The following is a 24057-nucleotide window of genomic DNA, read 5'->3' as shown; positions in this document are numbered from 1 at the left end:
TGCTTTCCTGGTTTCTGGCTGGTAAGTTTCTGTTTCCCCTTCTGACTCAGAAACAGTTTCATTTTCTGAGTCAGAAGCTGGCTGAAACCTCACAATACCTGCACAGTGCATGGAGTTCTGGTCCCAGCATTCCCAGCTTGCATGGCCATGGCTGAGGATCCTGGGAGTTGGAATCCCCACATCTCAATGGCACCCAGGGGGTCCTAACCTGGGCTTAAATCTAGGGAGGTATGGAAGAGTCTGGAGATAATCTTGAAGAAGGAGTGCAAGGCCTTTGAGGAACTCTCAACTTAGCCCCAGGAAAGAAGAGCAGGTGAGAAAGAAACTCAAGATGTTTCTGCCTTGATTCCCTCTAGTATAAGAGGGGGCCGAGGGAAACTCTGGCAAGCTTTCAAGATTATGTCATGATACTTGATCACAGAAGAGGCCCAGAAGTCTTTGCGCTGTCTTTTCCCTGACCTGGCCTTCCTCCAAGGGCTGGTGGGAGGTTGGGAAGATGGAGTAGTGCTGCTCCCGTGAGCCTTGGCTGGAAGGGCTGAGAGGACACTCCTTCTGGAAAGACTTGCAGCACCCCATCTCACCCCTGCCTTTCTTCTCTCCTCCCCAGGGAGATGGCGCAGCTCACACAGTGGCTTTGGAGACAGGAATACTGGCTACCTCCAGGGATCACCTGGGCGGACATGCAGGAGACGGAGGACGTCCGCTATCCCCAACCCCAACACCTCCTGCTCGGCCTCCCCATCACTCTCCTGCTGCTCGTCCTCCGGTTCTTCTTCAAAAGGCAAGCTCTTGGCCAGCCGACACCAAGCCAGAGGGGAAGAAGGGGACCCCAACCGTTTGGAGGCAGCTTTCCTTCCCTCCCCACCCCAAAGCCCGGTGTCTCTGGAAACAGTGGAATGCCCCTTTTTATACTTTGCTTTTAGCAATCAGTTTTGACAGACTGAATTTGACAGGTTCACAAAAACAAGAAGCAAGGGAAATTGAAAATGACATTATTATTATTAGCCTCCTGGTCCAGGAAAGGGCACAACTGAGGAACAATGTGAAACTCGATCAAGGCCCTCCTGGTCTTGGCTGCTACCAATTCTTATGAACAGGAAGCCACAAGTCTAGGAGGACCCCCAAATTGCACACTGGTTCTGTTTGGGGTAGCACAGCCTCATCCAGAACAGGAAACAGAGAATTGTCAGAACCAGGGGGACCTAGAACCCAAAGCCACTCAATCTTTCTAGGGTTAATATCACTTCTGATATTAAAAAGTGCATTCAAGAAATACATTCCTTATCCATTTTTTCTTTTTTCTCTTAAGTGTGATTTTAATCACTATTATTTAAAAATTATTTTATTCTATTATAGCCATTGTTTTACTTGTTTGTTACATTTAACCATTTAAAAAAAAAACAGGTTATGCTCAGCGGCCTTGTTTTCTTTGCCTTGGTTTCATGTGCCTGTTCTTGAATGGAGCATGAAACGAGAAAGCCAAGGACTGGTTGAATTTAGCCAGCGTTTGTCTGACCCAAGCTGTTCCCTTTCCCAGGAACATCAGTGTGCCCTTGAGCAAAAAACTGGGTCTGCGAGAAAAGCTGAGGCAGAAACCTTCTCCAAACCCCATCCTGGAAGCTTTTTACACAAAGCGGAGGAGAAGCCCCCAAAAGGTGAGTTTCTTCCACACGTGTTGGAAGGTGTGGCTAAAGGTGGCTAAAACTCTGGCCTTTGATGAAATACTCCTGATTTTCAGTGGCCTAATGAAATTAGACACTGGCTGATTTTAAAAAGCCTCCAGGCACCGGGATAGGATGTCCACAGCATCGCTTAATTCGCCGGGGCGGAGATGTACAATTGAGTATCATCAGCATACTAATGACACCTCACCCCATGGCGATGAATGATCTCACCTAGCAGTCTCATGTAGACACTGAATAGGAGAGGAGAGAGCACTGACCCCTGCAGCACCCCACACAGCAGGGGCTGAGGGCAGGATCTCTCCTCCCCAATCACCACTGATTGGATCCAACCCCACAGAAAGGTGAACCAGCCCAACACTGTGCCGCCCACCCGCAATCCACTGAGACAGTCCAGAAGGATACCGCGATTGATGGGAGGTTGGATACTGGACAAAAATTGTCCAGTTTCGTGGGGTCCAGTGATGGCTCCTTGAGGAGGTGAACCAAAGCCTCCTTAAGAGGCAAAGGAACAACCCTCTCAGGGAAGAATTCACCACCATTAGAACCCACCCACCCGACACCCCCCAGCCTGCATTCACAAGCCAGGAGGGGTGTGGATCTAAGGAGCAGGTGGCCGAGCTCACAGTCCTAAGGGCCCTGTCAGCTTCCTCCGATCCAACAGGTTCAAATTGTACCCAGATAACTGGGCAAGACTCTACCCTAGGCATCTCTCCCAGAGCTGCAGCAAAGCCAGCGTCCAACTGTGAACAAATCTAAGCGATTTTATCCGACAGATGCTGAGCAAATTCCTCCGCATGCCCTGCAAAAGGTTCTCCAAGCCCGCTTTACCCAAGAGGGCTTGTATCACCCAAAACGGGGCTGCGGGGTGGCAGTCTGCAGATGCAATAAGGGTGGAGGAATACTGTTGCTTTGCTGCCCTTTACTGCCACAAGGTAGGCCTTAATAGCGGCTCTAACCCACGTTTGGTTAAGTTCGTCCTTAGCTGAGTGCTAGTGATGCTCTAGATTCTCTTCTCTCGTTTCACCTCCCTCAGCTCCTCCATAAACCATGGGGAGTGACAGGATCCCTGAGAGGGGAGAGACTGCATAGGCGCGATCCAATCCAAAACCTCAGCTGCCCCTTTATTCCAGGCAACGACCAAGGCTTCAGATGGACCATGCAGCAGACCAGCAGGAACAACCCCCAGCTCCCTCTGGCACCCCTCCAGGTCCATCAGTCGCCAGGGGTACACTAATCTAATGGGTCCATCCTCCCTGCAGTGGATAGCAGTGCCAGAGAATCCCATGGTAATCAGGGTGTGATCTGACCATGACAAGGGGGACACCAACAGCTCCCCCAGTGGCAGATCACATAGCTACTGCTCTGACAGGAACACCAGATCTGGTGTGTGACCACTGTCACGTGTCGGGCTCTGATGACCTGGGATTGGCCCATGGCTGTTATGGTGGCCATGAACTCCTGAGCCACCTCAGACCCCACTCCCAGGGAAGGCAGATTGAAGTCCCCCAAGACCATACGTCTGGGGAACTCCACCACCACCCCAGAGATGAAATCAAGGAGCTCAGGCAGGGCGGTTGCCATGCAGCAGGGAGGCTGGTATAACAGCAACAGTCCCAACTGATGCCTAGAGCCCAACCTCATGACCAGGGTCTCACACCCAGTCACCTGTTGGGCAGCACCACCGAAAGTCATAAGCAATTTTCGGATGACAGTTGCCACACTAGCACCCCTGCCCTAGGTTCTTACCTGATGCCACACTTGAAACCTGGCTGGGCACATCTTCAAGAGGGGCACCACCCTTCCAGGCCCAGCCAAGTCTCTGTAATACATGCCAGTTGGCCCTCTCATCCACAATCACGTTGCAGATGATGGAGGCCTTATTACAAACTGATCTGGCATATAAGAGCAACAGCTGGAAGCCAGGGCCTCTGGCAGTCTGCTATCTGGGCACGGGGGCTGAGACCAAGGAGCTGAAATGTGAAACGGGTATAAAACATTGTTCCCGCGTTCCCTGAGGGCGGCCCATTCCTTGCCTCCCACCACACCTCCCCATTCCCATCACCACAATACTACAGTCCCCCCATGTCCCCCCAGGGGCCACATCATCTTCCCCTCCAGGCCCCCCCAATTCCAAAGGCCCGGGAACTCCTGTAGTAACCAATGACATCCATCCCAGGGTGTAGGTTTGGTTAAACCTCCTGAGGTACACCAGCTCCACTGGCCCTCAGCCCCCTCAGACACCCAGCACCCACCTCCCCCCACTCAGCAAACACACACACACACACACACACACACACACACACGTGCACAAATGCACTCAGCCAACACCCAAAAGGGCCCTCACCCAGCTGCTGTCACCCACTAGTTATGGTTCCCTTCTCATCCACCCCGCCCTGCCAACTCCCTTCTCAGGTTCTCACCTGGAGGGGGGAAGGATACAAAGTCTGGAAGAAAATAATCTCCCTCTCTTTGGAGCCATCAGAGAAGGAGGCTCCAGCCAGCTCCGTCCACCACCAAACATCCAAATGCAGTTGGATCACAGTCCCAACCTTCAAGCCCCGTAGCGCGCCCCAAAAAGCACAGCGGTGTCTGCTCCGGCCGGCTCCAATCTCAGGCTTGCTCAGGCTCGCCCCTCCAGTTGCTTTCTCCACCAAATTGGTCTCAGGGTTGGATGTACAGGTTCCCTAACCTGGGTCTGCATCTGGCCTTGCAGGAGGAAGTCACCAGCTTAGCCCAGCAGTGCGACCTCCAGCCAAGGCAGGTAGAGAGGTGGCTTCGATCCCGCCGGAATCAGGACCGACCCAGCCTGACCAAGAAGTTCTGTGAAGCCAGGTGAGTGGAAGCTGTCGGGGCAGGGTAGTCAACGTGCCACCCGTGGGGACCGGTGCATCCCACAGTGCCCCACAGGATGTCTGTCCCAACTGACTGTGAACGATTTAAGGAGGCGGCTCGTGTGATGCAAAGGGAAGCATCCCTCTCCAGCATCTTACACCAGGAGTTGAGCTTGACTTGACAAAATATTTATTTTCAGTATTATGTAACAATCACATCCAGGGAAGCAAAAAGGTATATTTGATCAGAATCTGGACCAAGGGACTCAAGTACAAGAAAAGCTGAACATTGGAAAAAGGCTTGACTGCTTCAGAAGGTGGAGGTGAGGGCTGTTGGAGCAGTGGATGTCTTGCACCCGTCAGCTGGACTAGATGACCTTTGCATTCCCTTCCAGCTCTAGAACCTCACGGCCTGCGTCCAGTGTGCCCTGATGTTTTTTTCTGATTGCTTTCCAGCTGGAGAGCCACCTACTGCATTACTTCCTTCTGCATGGGGTTGGCCATCCTTCACGATGTGAGTTCCAACTCTTTCCTCATTTTTGTTGGTCGTCGCCAAAAAAGTTGCCTGGTGTAACGCAGCTGGTGACTCTTCCTCTGCCTCCCAGCCCCCAACATTTAGTGCTTCCCTTTTTGATTAGAAAAAGTTGGGTGTCATGCGCTGCCTACTACTGAGTAAAACACAGACACTGATTCAGGGAAGAGCAGGTTCAGGTTTATTTCAGCATAGTGCATAGCTAGAAAAAGCTGAGAGTGAAGGGAGCGCGCCGGTGCGGGGTTTAAATAGCCCGCGCCGGTCAGCGCCCCCCCCACCTTGGGTTGTGTCATCCCCCCAAGTCCTGTATGCTTCGTTGCCGGTAGGTGAGGGGTCGCGGGGCCCCTGCTGGTGCCCCGGGCTTCGCTCATAATCGTTTTCTTCCTCCGGCCGGTGATTGCTGTCAGCTGGGCGATATCCGTTGCGTTCCTGCTGACAGCTTCAGGTGTGCCTCGTGATCCGCCCTGTCTTTGTCGTTCTTTCTTCCCCCTTTGTGTTCTAATGGCTGGTTCATCCGGCCGGGGTCGTTCCCTTCTCCTCGGGGTCTGTGTCTGTTGTTGTGCGTCGCTTTGCTTATCTTCTGATCCCTTGCTCTTGTTTCCGTGGTGTTGTTACGTGTGCCGTTGTGCTGATGCATTCAGCTCAACGGTGCTCATGACATTGGGAGTGTAGGAAAGAAAGTGACCATTTTTCAACCGCTTTCAACCATCTTAGTGACCGCAGTTGCTTTTTCATACAAGGGTCTCCTTTCCCTTCCATCGTCCCCCTAAAAGGCAGCTCCAGAGACATGTTGGTGGGCTGGCACGATGTGTTCCCTAATGAATTGTCTCTTCTTGCAGAAACCCTGGTTCTGGGATGACCGGGAATGTTGGGTTGGGTACCCACAGCAGGTAAGGAGTCAGGGAGACATTTGGATGAAGCTTTCAATGGAAAAGTGTTCATCAGTTAGCATCCCTCTTTGCAAAAATGGTATGAGACTGCAATACATCCTACAGATTTGCAATACATCCTTCAAAAATACAGATTTTCTTGCCGTTCCAGGTGTCGCCTTGATTTCATCAGGTCCATATAAATTCCATTTCGGAACTATGTTTCTCATAGCCGAAATTGATCACTGGGCATGTTTAGCTTTCATCTGATCTATCATTTATCTATCATCTCTCACTCATCAATCTTTATTATCTATCTATCTATCTATCTATCTATCTATCTATCTATCATCTATCTATCTATATCATCAATCTTGCCTGCCTGCCTGCCTGCCTGCCTTTCCTTCCTTCCTTCCTTCCTTCCTTCCTTCCTTCCTTCCTTCCTTCCTTCCTTCCTTCCTTCCTTCCTTCCTTCCTTCCTTCCTTCCTTCCTTCCTTCCCCAGCTTTGTGAGAGTGAATTATCCTCATTTTCAAATGCTCAGACAACTGCTTAGAAGAGCTCATGGTTGTTGAAAAGCAGACAAAACAACAATTGTAATTTGAGAGGTGGGAAGGGGCGGCGTATTTGCAAAAAATTCCAGAAGCAAGATTAGCAAGGTCTTAGAAAGTTCCTATGGGAAATGCTTGGATCCCGTGGTTTGGGCCCAAACAGGCGTTACAAGCTACTGGTTGGAATCATAGGGTTGGAAAGGACCTGAGAGGCTATCTAGTCCAGCCCCTGCTCAGCGCACGATCCACGAGAGCAGAGCAGAGTTTTTCAAGCTGGGCAACGTGGAGACGTGTGGCCTTCAGGCCCCAGAATTCCCCAGCCAGCACCTTAAGGTTGCCAACTTTGAACAACACTGTACAGTGGTAGAGCATCTCTGACAGAAGACCCTCCGGCCTTTGCTTCCAGCGACGCCGAACTCCTTACTTCATGTGGCAGCCGGTCCCACTGCCTGGCACCTGGCGCAGCCGCAGCGTGCCTCCCGACGTCTAGCACAAGCCTACGATTTGACCAGGGCCGGCTCGACGTTTGCGTGCAGCTGGAAAGGAGAAACCCTTCACGTCTGTTCTGACCTCACAGCTTGACCGACTCATAGCTCGTCTCGACGCATCGGCAACGTGCAAGTGTGGAAGATCCGGCCGGCCGTGTTGTCCTGGCCTCTTCCCACCCTCGCGCCACTGCCCGGGCCTCCATCCTCATCCCGGTCGCCCGCTTTCCTCTCTTCAGCATTGCACCAAGGGGAGGCGGGGAGGGGGCTGAAAGTAAAAAGGAGACGGAAATGAAATGTCAAGAGAAGCCCCGTGCTTGCAGGGGCTGTCTAGGACTGTTTCTCAAACTTGGCAACTTTAAGATGTGTGGACTTGAACTCCCAGAATTCCCCAGCCAGCCATGCTAGTCTTTGACTTTATCTTCACTTTGGAAGCTGAGAGTTGGGATCGCACAACTCCATTTTTCTCCCTTGTGCGTTGCAGCCTCTCCAGCCCAGCATTTCTGGCTACTACCTCACGCAGTTCTCCTTCTGCTGCTCCTTGGTCATCTTGCTGCCTTTTGACGTCAAACGGATGGTGAGTGGTCTCTGGCGGTCGAGATACGGTCTGGCTGGTCAGGAAGCCCCCTTAGGATTCAAGAAGGAACATGATTCCTCCTCTTGGTCCTCGACCAGCATTTACAGTACTGTGCAAAAGTTTTAGGCAGGTGTGAAAAAAGGCTGTAAAATACAAAAATACAGTATATATTGTAATTGTTTATCAATTTACAAAATGCAAAGTGAGAGAAGTGGAATCCAAATCAAATCGGTATTTTGTGTGACCACCCTTTGCCTTCAAAATAGCATCAATTCTTCTAGGTATGCTTGCACACAGTTTTTGAAGGAACTCAGCAGGTAGGTTGTTCCAAACATCTTGGAGAACTAACCACAGATCTCCTGTGGATGTCGGCTGCCTCAGATCCTTCTGTCTCTTCGTGTAATCCCAGACAGACTCGATGATGTTGATATCAGGGCTCTGTGGGGGCTCTTTGGATGCCAATTGGTGAGGAAACCCCCCCAAATCCCAGTGTAAATTGATAAACATTTACAATATATACTGTATTTTTGAAAGCATTCTTACTTTACAGCATTTTTTTTCACACCTGCCTAAAACTTTTGCACAGTACTGTATGCTTTTCAGTCGATGATGTGGCTGCCCATCTTGCCAATGTGGGCAGCTCATTTTAAAACCGCACAGTCAATCACGTGAAGAGAAAAAGTAAAAACAAAACAAAAACGAGGCAGCTAGTTTGGAGTGTCTGCATATGCAAAGCATTCCACGCTAAACCCCTTCGCCATAACAGGGGTGTCTAGCCCCAACCGAGCAGCTGCAAAATGCACCAGTTAAATCCTCTCCTCTCGCTGCAGGACTTTCATGAGCAAATGGTCCACCACGTGGCCACCCTCTTGCTCATCAGCTTTTCGTACTGTGTCAATTACATCCGTATGGGTTCTCGTATCATGATCCTACATGACATTTCGGATTGTTTCCTGGAGGTAAGTTATTTCTCGGGAACACTGTTCCTCTACCCCAGGAAGGAAGCACACATTTGTTGGTATATTGTTTTCTCACCGAAGCGAATATTTGCAGCTCAGGGATGAACTGCGGAGTCCTGGTGCTCTCTGAGCCTGGCTGTTTTCTTGCCGACGTTTCATTGCCAGGCTAGGCAACGTCTTCAGTGCGAGGAGGGAGGGGGCCTTGCTCAGTTTATATACCGTGGCTTGCCCTGCTTGTGCTGGTAGGGGTGTTGTTCTCTCCTTGAGAGTTTCTTGATTGGGCTGTTGTTTGCTGCTTGGTTGACTGACTGAGTTGATAGTTCCTTGATGAGGGTGTCTTGTGCTGTTTGATGGTTCATCTGGTGTTAATCCTAGTGTTGATTTTTGCCTTGCCTATCTGGGTGTTGATTGCTGGCCAGGGAGTGTCCTGGTCGTTTGGCTTTTCTATTGTCTCTTCTGAATGGTATGTAGATGTTGTTTACCTCTATGTGTCTGTTGATGGCTGCTTGGTCTGAGTGCCAGGCTTCCAGGAATTCTCTGGCGTTTTTGGATTTGGCTTGGTACTATTGGTCCTACGTTCAGTTTGATGGAGAAATATACCAACAGATCAAAGGAACACCCATGGGATCACCGATTTCAGGACTTATAGCAGAGATTGTAATGCAGCCTCTGGAAAGAATAGCACTCCCACACGTGCAACCCAAAGGATGGATCTGGTATGTAGATGACACTTTTGTCATAATGACAAGAAATCCAGATCCAAAGACAAGAAATCCAAGTTGGCGACCAGATGCCGGACGCCGCTCTAGGGCGGGAGACTTTTGTTTATTTTTAAGATTTTAGACCCTTTACCCCCAACTTTGGCCTCGGGCTAGGGTATTGGGGGAGTGCGGAGAGCTTGACCCCCATACCTGATGTGTGGGTGGTGAGAGCGGGGGAACCCTCCTGGACAGAGCGGCGGTGGCGGTGAGCAGCAGCAGGCGGCGAGGAACCCTGCTTGGCCCCTTTGGACTGCAGCTTGATAGCGGCTACCTCTACCCTGGCGGAGATGGAGCGGTAGACCAGACCGGTCTTGGCCACCAGACGAGCCCCGTGACAGCAATTTGGCTGGGTGTGGAGGACGGAACCTGGACCTCGTCATTATCTTGGACTTTGTGGACAGCTGGCTGCATAGAGGGGCTTTTGCGGTCTCTGTCGGCAACATCACGGACAACGCAGTGGTAACTGCCTGGGGCCTTTGGCCTCTAGACTGTAAAATCGCTGGAGTTTGGCTATCTCCTCCCAATCCCCTTATTCTTTCAACGAGGTGTGGTAGAGATTAATAAGGTCGCTCCAAGGTGAATGTGGGCTCCTTCTCTATGTGTGAGAGACGAGGGTGGAGTCCGACTGTGAATGCGCTGGTGTGTTAGAGCACCCCCCCGAGTGAGAGATGGGGGGAGGGGTAGTGGATGTGATGCCCCCTGCTGCCGAGTGAGAGAGGCTGGGGGGGCATAGTGAGTATCCGGGTGATGGTTGGGCCTATCAGCGTCGAGAGCTGGTGTGCTGGTGGGCCACCATCCCCTCACGGTTGTGGGAAGTGTGTATGGTTGTATGATTGTGTGTGAGAATGAAGGGACCCTTACCTCAAGCCAGGAATTCTGGAGGTCCAGAACTGGAGGCGGCTGGACTGGTGGAGCCTGGGGGATGTGGGGCAGGACATTCCATCAAGGTGGTGATGGGCAGGGGATGTTATGATGGAGGCCGGAGGGTGAGTCATCATAGAGGAAGACGCCCCAGGTGTTTATTACCTGTGGTGTGTTCTTGTCCTAACTGCCAGGAAACACGCTGAGACAAGGAACTGGTCTCTAATGCTTTATTGCTAGTACGTAACAGGAATCCTAACAAACTGAAGAAGCGTGGGAAAAACCCAGCCATATAAACCCCAAAGGTTAAGGCGGTCCCGATCTGTGTCTCTTTGAATGGCTGACCAATTCCTCAGTGCTACGCATGCGCTTAGCAGTCTGGATGGGAGCCCCCTGCTCGCCATCCTTACTCATGACAGTTCTGACCCTCCGGGCTTAAACCCAGGCCCTGGACAGCAGACTCACAGGGGCCCTGGCCTCTGGCTGCTGCTTCTTAATGCCAGGTCGGTGAACAACAAGGCCCCCCTCATATGTGACTTGATCACAGAGGAGGGGGCAGACCTGGCGTGTATCACTGAAACCTGGCTGGGCTCAGAAGGTGGGGTAGCCTTCTCGGAAATGTGCCCGGCCGGGTTTATGGTATGGCATCAGCCGAGATCCCAGGGCAGGGGAGGAGGGGTGGCAGTTGTCATCAGAGAGTTTCTAGTGGCTTTCAGGGGCCCTGCTCCACAAGTGGCTGGTTGTGAGACCCTGTTTTTCAAGTTGGGTGCCTGAGAGCAGTTGGGAGTGTTGGTGCTATACCAGCCTCCCTGCTGCATAGCAACCTCCCTGCCTGAGCTGCTGGAGGCCATCTCGGGTTTGGCGGTGGAGCTCCCCAGGCTTATGGTTCTGTGGGACTTCAACCTGCCGTCCCTGGGGCAGGCCTCGGAGGCAGCTCGGGAGTTCATGGCTACCATGGCAGCCATGGGCCTGTCCCAGATCATTCGGGACCTGACTCGAGACAGTGGCCTCACCCCGGACTTGGTTTTCTTGTCGGAGCAGTGGCAATGTGATCTGAGGGGAGAGCTAGATCTGTCCCCATTGTCATGGTCAGATCACGCCCTGGTGGCCCTGAGATTCTCTTGTGCCGCCCCCCTCCGCAGGGAGGCAGGACCCATTCGATTGGTCTGCCCCCGGCGACTGATGGACCCGGCTGGGTTTCAGAGGGAGCTGGGGGTTATACCCGGGGATCTGCTGCACGGTCCAGCGGAGGCCTTGGCTGCTGCCTGGAAGAGGGAGGCAGCCGGAGCCTTGGACAGGATCGCGCCTGTGTGGCCTCTCTTGTCATCCAGCCCGACACTTCCCATGGTTTACGGAGGAGCTGAGGGTTTTGAAGAGGCTTAAGAGATGTCTAGAGCGCCACTGGAGGAAGACAAAGACCGAACCCAACTGGACACAAGCTAGAACCGCAATTAAGGCCTACCTTGTGGCGGTAAGAGTGGTGAAACGTCAGTATTTCTCTGCTCTTATTGCATCTGCAGAATGCCACCCAGTGGCCCTGTTTAGGATCACCCAATCCCTGTTGGGGAAAGGGGACCCGGAAAATCATTTACAAGGCCATGCTGAGGAGTTTTTGGAGCATCTGCAGGATAAAATCGTGCGGTTCCGCTCTAAGTTGGACTCCAAGTGTGAGGCATGGTCTGTGGAAATGCCTGGGGAACATACTTACTCAGTTATCTGGGAACAGTTTGATCCTGTTGGACCCGAGGAAGTGGAGAAGATCCTCCAGACTGTAAATGCCACCACCTGTCAATTAGACCCGTGTCCCTCCTGGCTGGTGAAGGCAGCTTGGGAGGTGACATGTGGTTGGGCCCAGTCGATGGTAAATACATCCTTGCGGGAGGGCGTGTTTCCGGCAGCCTTTAAGGAGGCGTTGGTACACCCCCTCCTCAAGAAACCATCACTGGACCCTACCATAGTGGATAATTTTCATCCAGTCTCCCACCTCCCATTTATGGGGAAGGTGGTTGAGAAGGTGGTGGCACTGCAGCTCCAGAGGATCCTGGAGGAAGCGGATTATCTAGACCCCTTTCAGTCAGGTTTCAGGCCCGGATATGGGACAGAAACCGCATTGGTCGCACTTATGGATGATCTCTGGTGGGAGCGGGATGGAGGCAGTGCCTCCATCCTTGCTCTCCTTGACCTCTCAGCAGCCTTCGATACCATCGACCATGGTATCCTTTTGGGACGGCTCAGGGAGTTGGGGGTGGGTGGCGTGGTCTTACGCTGGTTCACCTCCTTCCTCCAGGGCCGGTCGCAGTCAGTGTTAATAGGGGAGGAGAGATCGGGCTCACGGCCCCTCCTTTGTGGGGTGCTGCAGGGGTGGGTGCTCTCTCCTCTCCTTTTTAACATCTACATGAAACCACTGGGTGAGATCATCCGTCTCCATGGAATGAGGTATCATCAATATGCTGATGATACCCAACTATGCATCTCCATCCGTGACCACCCTCTCCAGGTGCCTGGGGGCTGTTGGGGCCTGGATGGGGAACAACAGGCTTCAGCTGAACCCTGGTAAGATGGAGTGGCTGTGGGTTAATGACCCCTCTGCTCCAAGGAACTTGCCATCTTCAGTCTTGGATGGGGTGGCACTGCCCCAGACAGATCCAGTGTGTAACTTGGGGGGTCCTCTTGGACTCATGACTCCTGGTCAAAGAGCAGGTGGCAGTCATGGCCAGAAGGGCCTTTGCGCAACTTTGTGTTGTGCGCCAGTTACGCCCCTTCCTGGAGCAAGAGGCCCTTCGAACAGTCACTCATGCCCTCGTTATCTCCCATATTGACTACCGCAATGCGCTCTACATGGGGCTACCCTTGAAGAGTATCCAGAAGCTACAGCTGGTCCAAAATGCAGCTGCGTGGGTGATTTTGGGTACTCCAAGATCAGCACATATTACCCCGTTTCTGCGGGAGCTGCACTGGGTGCCAGTCTGCTTCCAGGTCCACTTCAAGGCGTTGGTTATCACCTTTAAAGCCCTACATGGCATGGGACCAGGTTACCTGAGGGACCGCCTCTTCCCTGTATCATCAGCCCGTCCCACCCGCTCATGCAGAGAGGGCATGTTGTGGACCCTGTCTGCAAGAGAACTCCGTCTGGTGGGGTCCAGGAGGCGGGCCTTCTCGGCAGTAGCGCCCGCCCTTTGGAACACCCTTCCCCCGGAAGTGAGGCTGGCCTCCTCTCTTTTGGACTTCAGGAAATGATTGAAGACCTGGCTTTGTCACCATGCCTGGAGTGGGGAAAGGAAGAGCCACTCTTGGGGTTGGTTGGCTCCTTGGTTCTGCCGATGTTGATCTTGCTCCCCTCTGGGTGGTATTAGTTCTGCCATTACTTGGATCTCATTACATTTTATATTTATTTATTGATATAGATATTTGTAGATTAATGATATTATGATTTTATTAATTTTAAACTGTTTTATTGTGAACCGCCCAGAGTCCCCTGTATGAGGGAGATGGGTGGTTATAAAAATATGATAAATAAATACAAAAGAAACAACTGGAAGAAACCCACAAAACCATCAATAACATCTTTAATGGAATAAAATTCACAAGGGAGGAAGAAAACAACAACTCACTACCATCCCAGACATCCTCATCAGCAGAGGAAATGATGTTAAGTTAGAAACACAAGTCTACAGGAAAGCTACCCACACCAACGAAGTGCTCCATTACCAAAGTAACAATCCAACCTCCCACATGAGAAGCTGTGTAAGAACTTTATTCAGATGAGCACTTACACACTGCAGCAACCCAGAACACCAGAAAAAGGAAAAAGATCATCTGTACAGCATCTTCCAGCAAAATGGATATCAAAAAGTGCCATTCAAAGAGACACAGATCAGACCCACCTTAACTTGGTAGAGGGCCACACTGTCTCCTACTGCAATCGCTGGCCCCTCTTGTCTGTGAGCATCTGCAGCTCTTGTGTAAGCACTCTTTGCCCTGTTCAGCTGCTCCTTTAACAACTCCTGTGTGGCAAAATCAGCTGTGGCTGGGACAGCTCCCTGCTGGGAGGAGGTGGGCAACACCTGAGGGTTAACCCTGTGGAGTGCTTGGAAAGGAGACATCTTGGTCGAGGATTGCACAGAGTTGTTATAAGTAAATTCTGCCATGGGGAGCAGGGCTGGCCAATTGTCTTGCTGATAAGTGGTGTAACACCTGAGATACCGCTGTAAGCACTGGTTAATTTTCTCGGCTTGCCCGTTACTAGCAGGATGATGCGATGATAACAGGTGGATCTGGACCCCTAATGACTGGAAAAGGGCCCTCCAGAACCTGGAAGTGAACTGTGGGCCTCTGTCACTCACCAAGTGATTCACCATGCCTCTATACCTAAAAACGTGGTCCATGAACAACTGCGCTGTGGCTGGTGCAGATGGGAGGCCCTTGCAAGGAATAAAATGTGCCATTTTTGTGAAAAGGTCTACCACCACTAGTATGGAAGTCAGCCCCTGGACCGGGGGTAAATCAGTGATAAAATCCATGGAGATTGTATCCCAAGGCCTGCTGGGGGTGGGTAGGGGTTGCAAGAGTCCTGTGGGCTTCCCTGGGAGAGGCTTGGCTCGTCTGCAGGTGTGACAAGAAGCAACATAACCCTTTATGTCTGCAGCCTTCTTAGGCCACCAGTAGTCTCTCAGAGCTCTATGGAGAGTTTTGAAAACACCTCCGTGGCCTGCCGTTTGGTGGTCATGGCAAAGTCTCAGTACTTCTTCCCTCAATGAAGGGGGAATATATAATCACCCACTATGCCAGAGGATTCCTGCCTCCACATTGAATGGTGAGGCAGTGTCTTGCGGGGCCCTCTGGAGGTCATCCATCCTGGCCCTGGCATACGCGTCCTGTTGCTGCTGAGCTCTGACTCTTGTAAGTAGGTCCTCTGCTTGTCTGCTTGCTGCTAAAATCTATGTCTGGTTCCCCCTCATAGACTGATCAAAGTTGTGAGGTTGTAATATAGTAGCCTGGACCTCCTGGTGAGTGGCGGGGGTTGCCTGAAAGGATCGAGACAGGGCGTCTGCCAAGCAGTTTTGCGCCCCGGGCACATAAGAAATAACAAAATTGAAACGGGAGAAAAACTGGCTCCATCTGATTTGGCGTGGGGTGAGGGATCTGGTGTTTTGTAGAAGCTGTAAATTCTTGTGATCGGTGCAAACTTTCACAGGAAAGGTCGCCCCTTCTAGCCAGTGCCTCCATTCTTGGAATGCTGCTTTAATTGCCAGCAACTCGTTAAAAACATCATAGTTTCTCTCTGCTGGTGAGAGTGTGCGGGAGAAAAATGCACAAGGAAGCAGTGTCTTTCCTTCTTTGTCATTATATTGCAATAAAACAGCAGCGATAGCAAAATCGGAAGCATCTGAATGCATTATGAATTGCTTCGTGGGATCAGGGTGCTTTAAAAGCGGATGGGATGCAAAGAGCTGCTTAAATTCTTGGAAGGCTGCTTGCTCTCTCTCCCCCCAAATGAATTTTGATCCTTTCTTCAAAAGCTGTGTGAGGGGTCTAGCCTTATTACTGTAATTTTTTGTAAAACGCCTATAGAAATTACAGAATCCTAAAATCCTTTGTACATCTTTAACATTTCACGGAGGTGGCCAAGAGAGAATTGCCTGGACCTTAGAAGGATCCATGGATATGCCTTCTGTTGATATTCTATAGCCCAGAAAATGTAATTCAGTTAAATCGAAGGCACGCTTCTCTAGCTTGGCGAACAGCTTGTTCTGTCTTTGTAAGACATTACGTACATGGGTTACATGAGTTGTAGCATCCTCAGAGAATATTAATATGTCATCTAGATAGATGACCAGATACTTATCTAGTAAATCAGAGAAAATTTTATTCATAAATCAGGAAAATATGGCTCCTGCATTAGTCAAGCCAAAGGGCAAAACAAGGTACTCAAATTTACCAAACCTGGTATCGAAGGCAGTCAGATATGCCCCTCTTTCATCCGGATCAGATTGTATGCATTCCTGAGGTCCAACCTAGTAAAAATGCGTGCTTTCTGTAAGCGATCCAGCAGATCAGATATTAGGGGGAGTGGGTAATTTTCCTTGACCGTGACTTTATTGAGGGAGCTGAAATCATGCACCACTCTCATGGGTGCCTCCTGGTTTGCCGGTGCCAATGGGTCAGGCTTCTTTGGTACGAAGAAGGTAGGAGCAGATGCTGGGGAAGTAGATGGTCGGATGAAACCCTTTTGGAGATGAGAATCCAAGTAATCCTTTAAGGTGTCTAGTTCTCTGGGGGACATGGGATATTGTTTCCTTGCTGAAATCTTGGCTCCTGGTATCAACTCAATGGTGCAATCACAGTCCCTATGGGGGGGTAGTGTTGTGGCCTCTTGTTCGCTGAAAACGTCTGCAAAATCTGCACACTTGGTTGGCAACTGGACCTCCCCTGCTTCTGTGACTGCGTTGGTTGCTGGAGAGAGAAGAGCGGCTTGAATCTTGTGGTGCTGGCATTCCTTAGCTGGGAAGGAGATTGCTCCCATAGTCCAGTTCAACAGTGGGTTGTGGATCTTCAGCCAAGGTGTGCCCAGGACTATAGGCACATTAAGTGATGCAGTAACATAAAGTTGGATCCACTCAGTGTGGTCTCCCGTTGTTAGTTGCAAAGGTTCTGTGAAACTTCGAATCGGCCTTGCCTTGAGGGGCTGGCCGTCAATGGTCTCAACTTCTATGGGACATGGCAATTCTATGGTCGGGATGTTGAGGTCTTGTACAGTCTGTACATCAATAAAATTGGTGGAAGCTCTGGAATCCATGAGGGCCTTTAGCTTGACCTGGTGCTCTGGGTTTACATGCATTATGACTGGTAAGTAGTAAAAGAATTGCCTGGAATCCTCGGAATGAGCCCTTCTTGATTGATTGATGGTCTCCCTGCTGAGCTCTGTGGAGGGAGACCGACGGAGTTTCCCTGGTTAGAAGTCAAGGTGGAGGTGGCTCTTGGTTCTGCTGCTTGCCCTGGGGCTCTTACGGAATGTGCTTGGCTTCTCGCTGGGCAAGCTCTCACCATGTGCCCCTGGACTCTGCAGTAGAAACAGAGGGCTCTCTCTCTCCTTCTCTGCCTCTCAGCCTCGGAAATAAGCCTCCTGCTCGCCCCGATCTGCATTGGCTCCTCTGGTCCTGAGTAAGGAGATGCTGCGGAGAGAGCTGGAAATCCTGGAAGCGCTCTGAGGCCCCTGCCTCTCCCCGGCTGCATCTGTCTAAGCTCTTCTAGCCTGGCGTCTACGACCACAGACAGTAGATATAAACCTTCTAGGGTAGCTGGTGTTCCCTGGCGCACTAATTCATTTTTAATTTCCTCATCCAGGGTCGTTGTTCTCCACCATGAGAATAGACCATTTGGCTGCTGGGCCCTTTAGCAGACTTAAAATGAAGGTGACTCTGGTTCTGTCTGTGGGGAACTCTGCCGGTCTGCTGTCGAAAAACATTGTGCACTGTGTGAGAAAGGTTCTCAGCTGTCCTGCTTCTCCTCCAAACTTCTCTGGTAGACTGCCCTGGGATCTCAAGACCACTGGCGGAGCTGCTGCTGCTGCTGCTGGCACCGGTTGTGGGTTAACTGGAGCTGGTTGTTGTAACTGCTGTAGCATGGCAGCTTGTAATGTGTTGATCTGGAGATCTACTTGCTGTTGAAGTTGTTGCAATGCTGCTGCCAGCTGTTGGATGGCCTGCCAAATTTCCTGGTTTTCCGAAGACATATTCCCAAATGTCTCTTCCTTTTTTTTGTGTGTTCCTCCCTCTTTCAATGGGAGTAGAGGTTTGTTAGGATTGATATCCTAACAGCCAGGAACCACGCTGAGACAAGGAATAGGTCTCTAGTGCTTTATTACTGCTACATTAGACAGAAAATCCTAACAAACTGAAGAAGCGTGGGAAAAACCCAGACATATAAACCCCAAAGGCTAAGGCGGATCTGATCTGCGTCCCTTTGAATGGCTGCTTAATTCCTCAGTACTAGGCATGCGTTTCCCCCCCGGGACAGGGGCCCCCTCCTGCTCACCATCAGTGCTCATGACAAGTTGTCTGGAAAAGGTTTGAGCTAACCCTCAGTTGCTGGAGGCTAAGATATTCCCATCGGGCTTTCTCGTAAGCTCAGCTCTGGCCATGTTTCTCTTCAGCATTTACATGTTCTCCAAACTACAATTCCCAGCATCCTTTCTGGGAGAGAGAAGATAGGCACTGCGGTTTAAACATAGAGAAAATTGACCACCGAACCTTGAAAGTCACGTGCTGTCACAATAGGAACCTCAGCTACTCAACAATTTCTGCTGCTTTTTTTCTCCTTTTCCCCAGGCCGCAAAGATGTTTCACTATCTGAAGTGGCAGAAGACTTGTGACGCACTCTTTGTCACTTTTTCAGCAGTATTCCTGTTCACTCGCCTGGTGATTTTTCCTTACAAGTACGTTTTGGGAATGCATGCAAAAAGGGTGGGGCTTTGCTGGCATGGTTGCAGCGCCATCTTGGCTTTTTTGACACCCCCCACTCCTTGGGACACCCCAGCTTGTCATTGTTATATGCAAGTAGCAACTCCACCCTCCATGTAGCCCATCAAACCACCAGAAGTGGGAGGAAACATCAAGGCCAGGAAAACTCCTCAGGTTGCAGGAGTAGAAATGATACTTGTGCCACAGAATGTCATCACACTAATCTAATCGTACAGTGACTCTTTGCAGTTATGATGGTAATGAAAAAGTAATTTTGCACACAATCCTCCCATTTACGACCTTCGCAGGTCTAAAGCAAAGAAAAGCTGAAGTCAGACCATAAGCGCAGGGGCAGTTTCACTTAGGGACCGCTTTGCTTAATGACCGAGTTGCCAGTCCCAGTTGTGGTGGCTCTTTGAGGATGACCTGTACTAGTTTGGTGTGAGTGAAATGGATGGCCAACAATCATCTAGAAACCAGGAGACGGAGAGTTCTAGTCCCGCCTTAGGCACGAAAGCCGGCTGGGTGACCTTGGGCCAGTCACTCTCTCTTAGCCCAACCCACTCACAGGGTTGTTGTTGAGGGGAAAATAGGATGAGGAAGGAGTATTAGGTCTCTTTGCCACCTTTAGTTATTTATAAAAATAATAAAGGCAGGATAGAAAATAAAATAAACAAACTGCAGCGAAGTGATGCTTTGTTCTAAGTCCCCCTTGTTTCCCAGAGAGACCGAGGACCATCTCTCTGTGCTTGCATGATTTTTCCCCAGGGTAGAGCCTGAACCAAAGGAACAGGTCCCTGCTGCATATAGCTTACAAGTGTGACCTTTTTCCTCCACCTTTTTGCACCCCTTACTCCCCAAGGATTCTCTACAACACTTACTACTATTCCATGGAGCTCTGCCAGCCTTTTTTCGGCTACTACTTCTTCAACACCCTTCTGATGGTCCTGCAGCTCCTCCACGTCTTCTGGTCCTGCCTGATCATTCGCATGGTTTATAGGTTCCTGATCCATGGCACGGTAAGGGCAGAAATTGGGCACTGGGGGATGAGGGAGCTAAAGGCACATGTTGAGGAGGAGGAGGTCACCCAATTTCATATGTTACTTTTTCTGCTTTGATCATTTTGAGCTTTATTTATTTATTTTGTCATATTTTTATCAAGCTTTCCTTGGTTCATGCTTCTCACATTCCACATTCAGACAGTGTGTGTCCTTGTGAAGCAATAAACAGTGGAGAAGAACTGGAAGTGGAGCAGGATGAAAGCAATTTTCTTTTATCCTGCTCCACTTTGTTCTTCTCCACCGTTGCAACGGATGCCAGGTTCTTTGGTTCCGCAGATACTCACTCTGCCTGCCCTTGTGTGCCTCCCTCCTTGTGGTCTCTAATTTCTCCCGGCTTGAACTGTACATTGTAAGCTCAGGGGGGCAGAGATTTGCTCTGCTGGCTCTGCAAAATGCCCTCTCTCACGGTCGTTGGCCATGCCGTCAATCAAGAGTGGAGACGGGAGAGGGAAATTCAGTGGGGGCAGCGCAGGCCCTGCCTGGTTCCAGCGGTTTCGGTCCTCCATTCTGAATGCTTGTGCCAGGCTGGTGTTCCGTGTCCCTGGGCTTGTCCAAGGATGGCACCTCCCAGCGCGGACGGCCCTTGTGGCCGGGACAGGCATCTGTTTGGCTGCCCCGTGAGCTTTGGCAGTCCCACGTAAGCTCCTCCCACCTTTCTCTCCCCCGTTTGGGCTCTGGGGGAAAAACAGGATGGGGGGTACCCCTATCGTTGCCCCTGCTAGGTACCGTTCTGCGCAGGGAGGAGGCCACATGTCGCAGCATCCACCCCAAACGCAAGTTGTATCAGGAAGGAGACAGAATTCTGCCGAATGTTTTCCTGGCTGTAGAAACAGCAAATGAAAAAGATGTTTTTCCAGAATCTGCTTAACCTTCGTTACCGAATCAGGTATTTCCTTCCTCTCCTCACAAGACATGGAATCATAAGCTAAACCAATTTTGCCATCAGGCAGGGGTGTTGTGCTTTTCAGGCCCAAACAGGACAGTGCACACTTAAAGGGTGACCTCAGCGGGTATGGAAGAACTGGAAACTTGGCAGAAATGCAAAATGCATTCAGAAAACAACTGAAATGAGGGATCCCCCCACCCTGCAACACCCGAGCAAGCAGACTAAACCTGCTAAGATATAGAATGGAGTTGCTGAAAAGGTGGACTGGACCGCTCCATGCTGCAGCATCTCAGTTGCAGGTCCCTCTTGCAATTTTTTATGGAGTGCCACCCGTCTTTGTTTTCCTCATACCAAATGGCTCCAGAAACGTACAATCCGGAGTCCAGCTGTGGTCCTCAGTCCCAGAGCCTCCAGGGGCGATGACCGGGATTGCATTTTTGAGGGTTTGGAGAGATGTTGGAGATAAATGGGGGACATCTTAGCCTTGCAGGCTGTTAAAGCCCCCCATGCCTCCTTAAAACCTGTGAAGCCCCTCCCCCAAAGAGCCCTGGGCTTGCCTGCATGCCACATGAAGCCTGGTGTGGCCCTCGGAGTGTGCAAAATGTGTGCATCCCCAGCGGAAAAGGCCAGTTCCGTGTCTCCCAAAGGTTTCCGTCCTCCGATAGCCTCCAGCCGAGCAGGACCGAAGGGAGGCCATGATGGCTGTGCTTCTCTTTTGCAGGCGGAAAAGGATGTGCGGAGCGACTCAGAGGGCAGTGAGGACGACGAGGACGAGGCGGACCGGAAGGCAGAGTAGAAAAGCAGCACCCTCAATCCCCAGCCCCACCACCACCTGCCCTGCATCACCGAGTGCCCTTGCAGCTGAACAGCCCCTCCGGTGGTCACACAAAGCCAGATAGCCCCAGCCTGCTGAGCCCCTGATCACAGCTGCCCCCCACTTCCCTCCACTTGGCTGAGTTTCTCCTAGGCTGGGCAGGGCATAGCTCGAGTCCCCCCTCCCTGGCCAAAGTGGTGCACCTGGTTCAGTCACTCCTGCCTGATCTCCAGGTGGCCCTGAGAGCAGCAGCTAGAAGCGGCAAAGCCTCTCCAGATGGGCAGCCTCACTGGAGCCGTCCTCTCGGGTGGCTCGAAAGCTGGTGAGGCACCGTAGAGCCTGGCTCAGAAACCTTATGGGTGGGGAGAGCGAGAAAGACATGGGTGGCCCAGCCCCAGGAGGGACAATGATCACCTGAGGGATGGTGGAGTTTCCCGAGGGCCAGGGCCACATGTTGGGCAGGGGAGCAAAGGCAGCGAGAAGGTGCGCCTGGGGTGTTGGCAGCTCAGATCATAGGAGAAGGCCCAAGGCCCCTTGCCTTTTGGGGGGATGTGGGCAGCAAGAGAAGGCAGCAAGGGAAGGTGGTGGCAGTTTGGGGCATCTCTGAGAAGGGCTGCCTGGAGGCGGCATCTGTGGCTGTGTGCTTCCTCACCTGGAGGCGGCATCTGAACTTGGTTCTACCCTGTGGGATCATGCAACCTCCTCCTCAGGGAAGGGGAGACAGACCCCATGAGTCAAGATGGTTTTTATTTATTTTTATTTTATTTATTGAGGCCTGAGATGTAGCAATCATGTCTTCCTCCTACAGCAGGAGCTGAAAATAAACTTTTTTTGGACAAGTTTCCAAACGAAAGGGCTTCCCTTGCTCTGTTTCTTAACTGCATTCTGCACTACTTTCCCCAAAGTGCCAAACAAACCTGAATGTTTTACTGCTCTGCCCTGCCATCCCCATTGCACCCTATGATGGTGGGAAAGGAAGTCTTCCCAATCAAAGCGAGTGTTTGTAGCTGTCACGAGTGCACTGCCATGGGGCAAATGCATGGCAGCGCACACATGACAATAGATAGCCTCAAGTAAGGAGAGGAAAAGGAGAAGTAGTTAGAAAACAAAAGAAAGCAATAGCCTGGAAATATCCTACCTGAGAAGAGCCGGCACTCGACCATCAACGCCATGGTCCCGACAACAAGCAGGGCAGGAACAGGTAGGGTGTGGTTGAGACATGCGCAGTCATGGCTCGATCACAACCAAATAAGGAAATCCGGCGAAGGGGCGGAGCAAGGGTGGGGGGAGGAACTCTGGCGGGAACGAGGGGATATATTTGAAATCTGTAACAGGCTACGCTACTCTCGGATTTTTACTGGACAAGTACCTATCTAAATAAACCCTGAACCTGTTTGCTCGAAGCAGCGTCTGCGCGTTATTTATAATAGGACGATCCTTACAGTAGCTCAGGGCTGAACTGCGGAGTCCTGGTGCTCTCTGAGCCTGGCTGTTTCCTTGCAGACGTTTCATTGCCAGGCTAGGCAGCATCTTCAGTGCGAGGAGGGAGGGGGCCTTGCTCTCAGTTTATACACCGTGGCTTGCCCTGCTTGTGTTGGTGGGGGTGCTGTTCTCTCCTTGGGAGTTCCTTGATTGGGCTGTTGTTTGCTGCTTGGTTGATTGACTGAGTTGATAGTTCCTTGATGAGGGTGTCTTGTGCTGTTTGATGGTTCATCTGGTGTTAATCCTAGTGTTAACCAACGGAAGCTATGAAAAGGATAACACTGCCATACATCAGAAGAATATCAGGGATAGCTTTGACGGTGTGGTCAGGGAGCTAGAGCCAGACATCCTGAAGAGTGAGGTTGAGTGGGCCTTAAGAAGCATTGCTAATAACAAGGCAGCAGGAGACGACGGCATCCCAGCTGAACTGTTCAAAATCTTGCAAGATGATGCTGTCAAGGTAATGCATGCCATATGCCAGCAAATTTGGAAAACACAAGAATGGCCATCAGACTGGAAAAAATTAACTTATACCCCCATACCAAAAAAGAGGAAGAGGGGCCGACCAAGGGCAAGGTTGTTGTTGTTTATTCGTTTAGTCGCTTCCGACTCTTCATGACTTCATGGACCAGCCCACGCCAGAGCTTCCTGTCGGTCGTCAACACCCCCAGCTCCCCCAGGGACGGGTCCGTCCCCTCTAGAATGTCATCCGTCCACCTTGCCCTTGGTCGGCCCCTCTTCCTTTTGCCCTCCACTCTCCCTAGCATCAGCATCTTCTCCAGGGTGTCCTGTCTTCTCATTATGTGGCCAAAGTTTCAGTTTTGCCTTTAATACCATTCCCTCAAGTGAGCAGTCTGGCTTTATTTCCTGGAGGATGGACTGGTTTGATCTTCTTGCAGTCCAAGGCACTCTCAGGATTTTCCTCCAACACCACAGTTCCAAAGCATCTATCTTCCTTCTCTCAGCCTTCCTTATGGTCCAGCTCTCGCAGCCATATGTTACTACGGGGAACACCATTGCTTTAACTATGCGGGCCTTTGTTGTCAGTGTGATGTCTCTGCTCTTAACTATTTTATCGAGATTTGTCATTGCTCTTCTCCCAAGGATTAAGCGTCTTCTGATTTCCTGACTGCAGTCAGCATCTGCAGTAATCTTTGCACCTAGGAATACAAAGTCTTTCACTGCTTCTACATTTTCTCCCTCTATTTGCCAGTTATCAATCAAGCTGGTTGCCATAATCTTGGT

General features: G+C 51.0%; 1 protein-coding gene across 2 annotated transcripts; it reads left to right on the top strand.

Annotated features, from left to right (window-relative positions):
- Positions 1–319: 319 nt before the first annotated feature.
- On the top strand, positions 320–22650 carry CERS4 (ceramide synthase 4). Of its 2 annotated transcripts, XM_063290981.1 has the most exons (10): positions 320–781; positions 1538–1655; positions 4399–4517; positions 4973–5030; positions 5888–5938; positions 7437–7529; positions 8360–8488; positions 18438–18544; positions 19432–19588; positions 21238–22650. In XM_063290981.1, the coding sequence occupies exons 1-10, from the start codon at positions 612–614 to the stop codon at positions 21310–21312; spliced, it is 1077 nt and encodes a 358-aa protein (XP_063147051.1). In that variant the 5' UTR covers positions 320–611; the 3' UTR covers positions 21313–22650. The 2 variants fall into 2 exon arrangements, with proteins under 2 accessions (XP_063147051.1, XP_063147052.1); XM_063290982.1 differs by lacking the exon at positions 8360–8488.
- Positions 22651–24057: the final 1407 nt, after the last annotated feature.

Source organism: Candoia aspera, chromosome 1, assembly GCF_035149785.1.
Source record: "Candoia aspera isolate rCanAsp1 chromosome 1, rCanAsp1.hap2, whole genome shotgun sequence".
NCBI classification, from domain to species: Eukaryota; Metazoa; Chordata; class Lepidosauria; order Squamata; family Boidae; genus Candoia; species Candoia aspera.
This window is presented reverse-complemented; position numbering and strand designations above follow the sequence as displayed.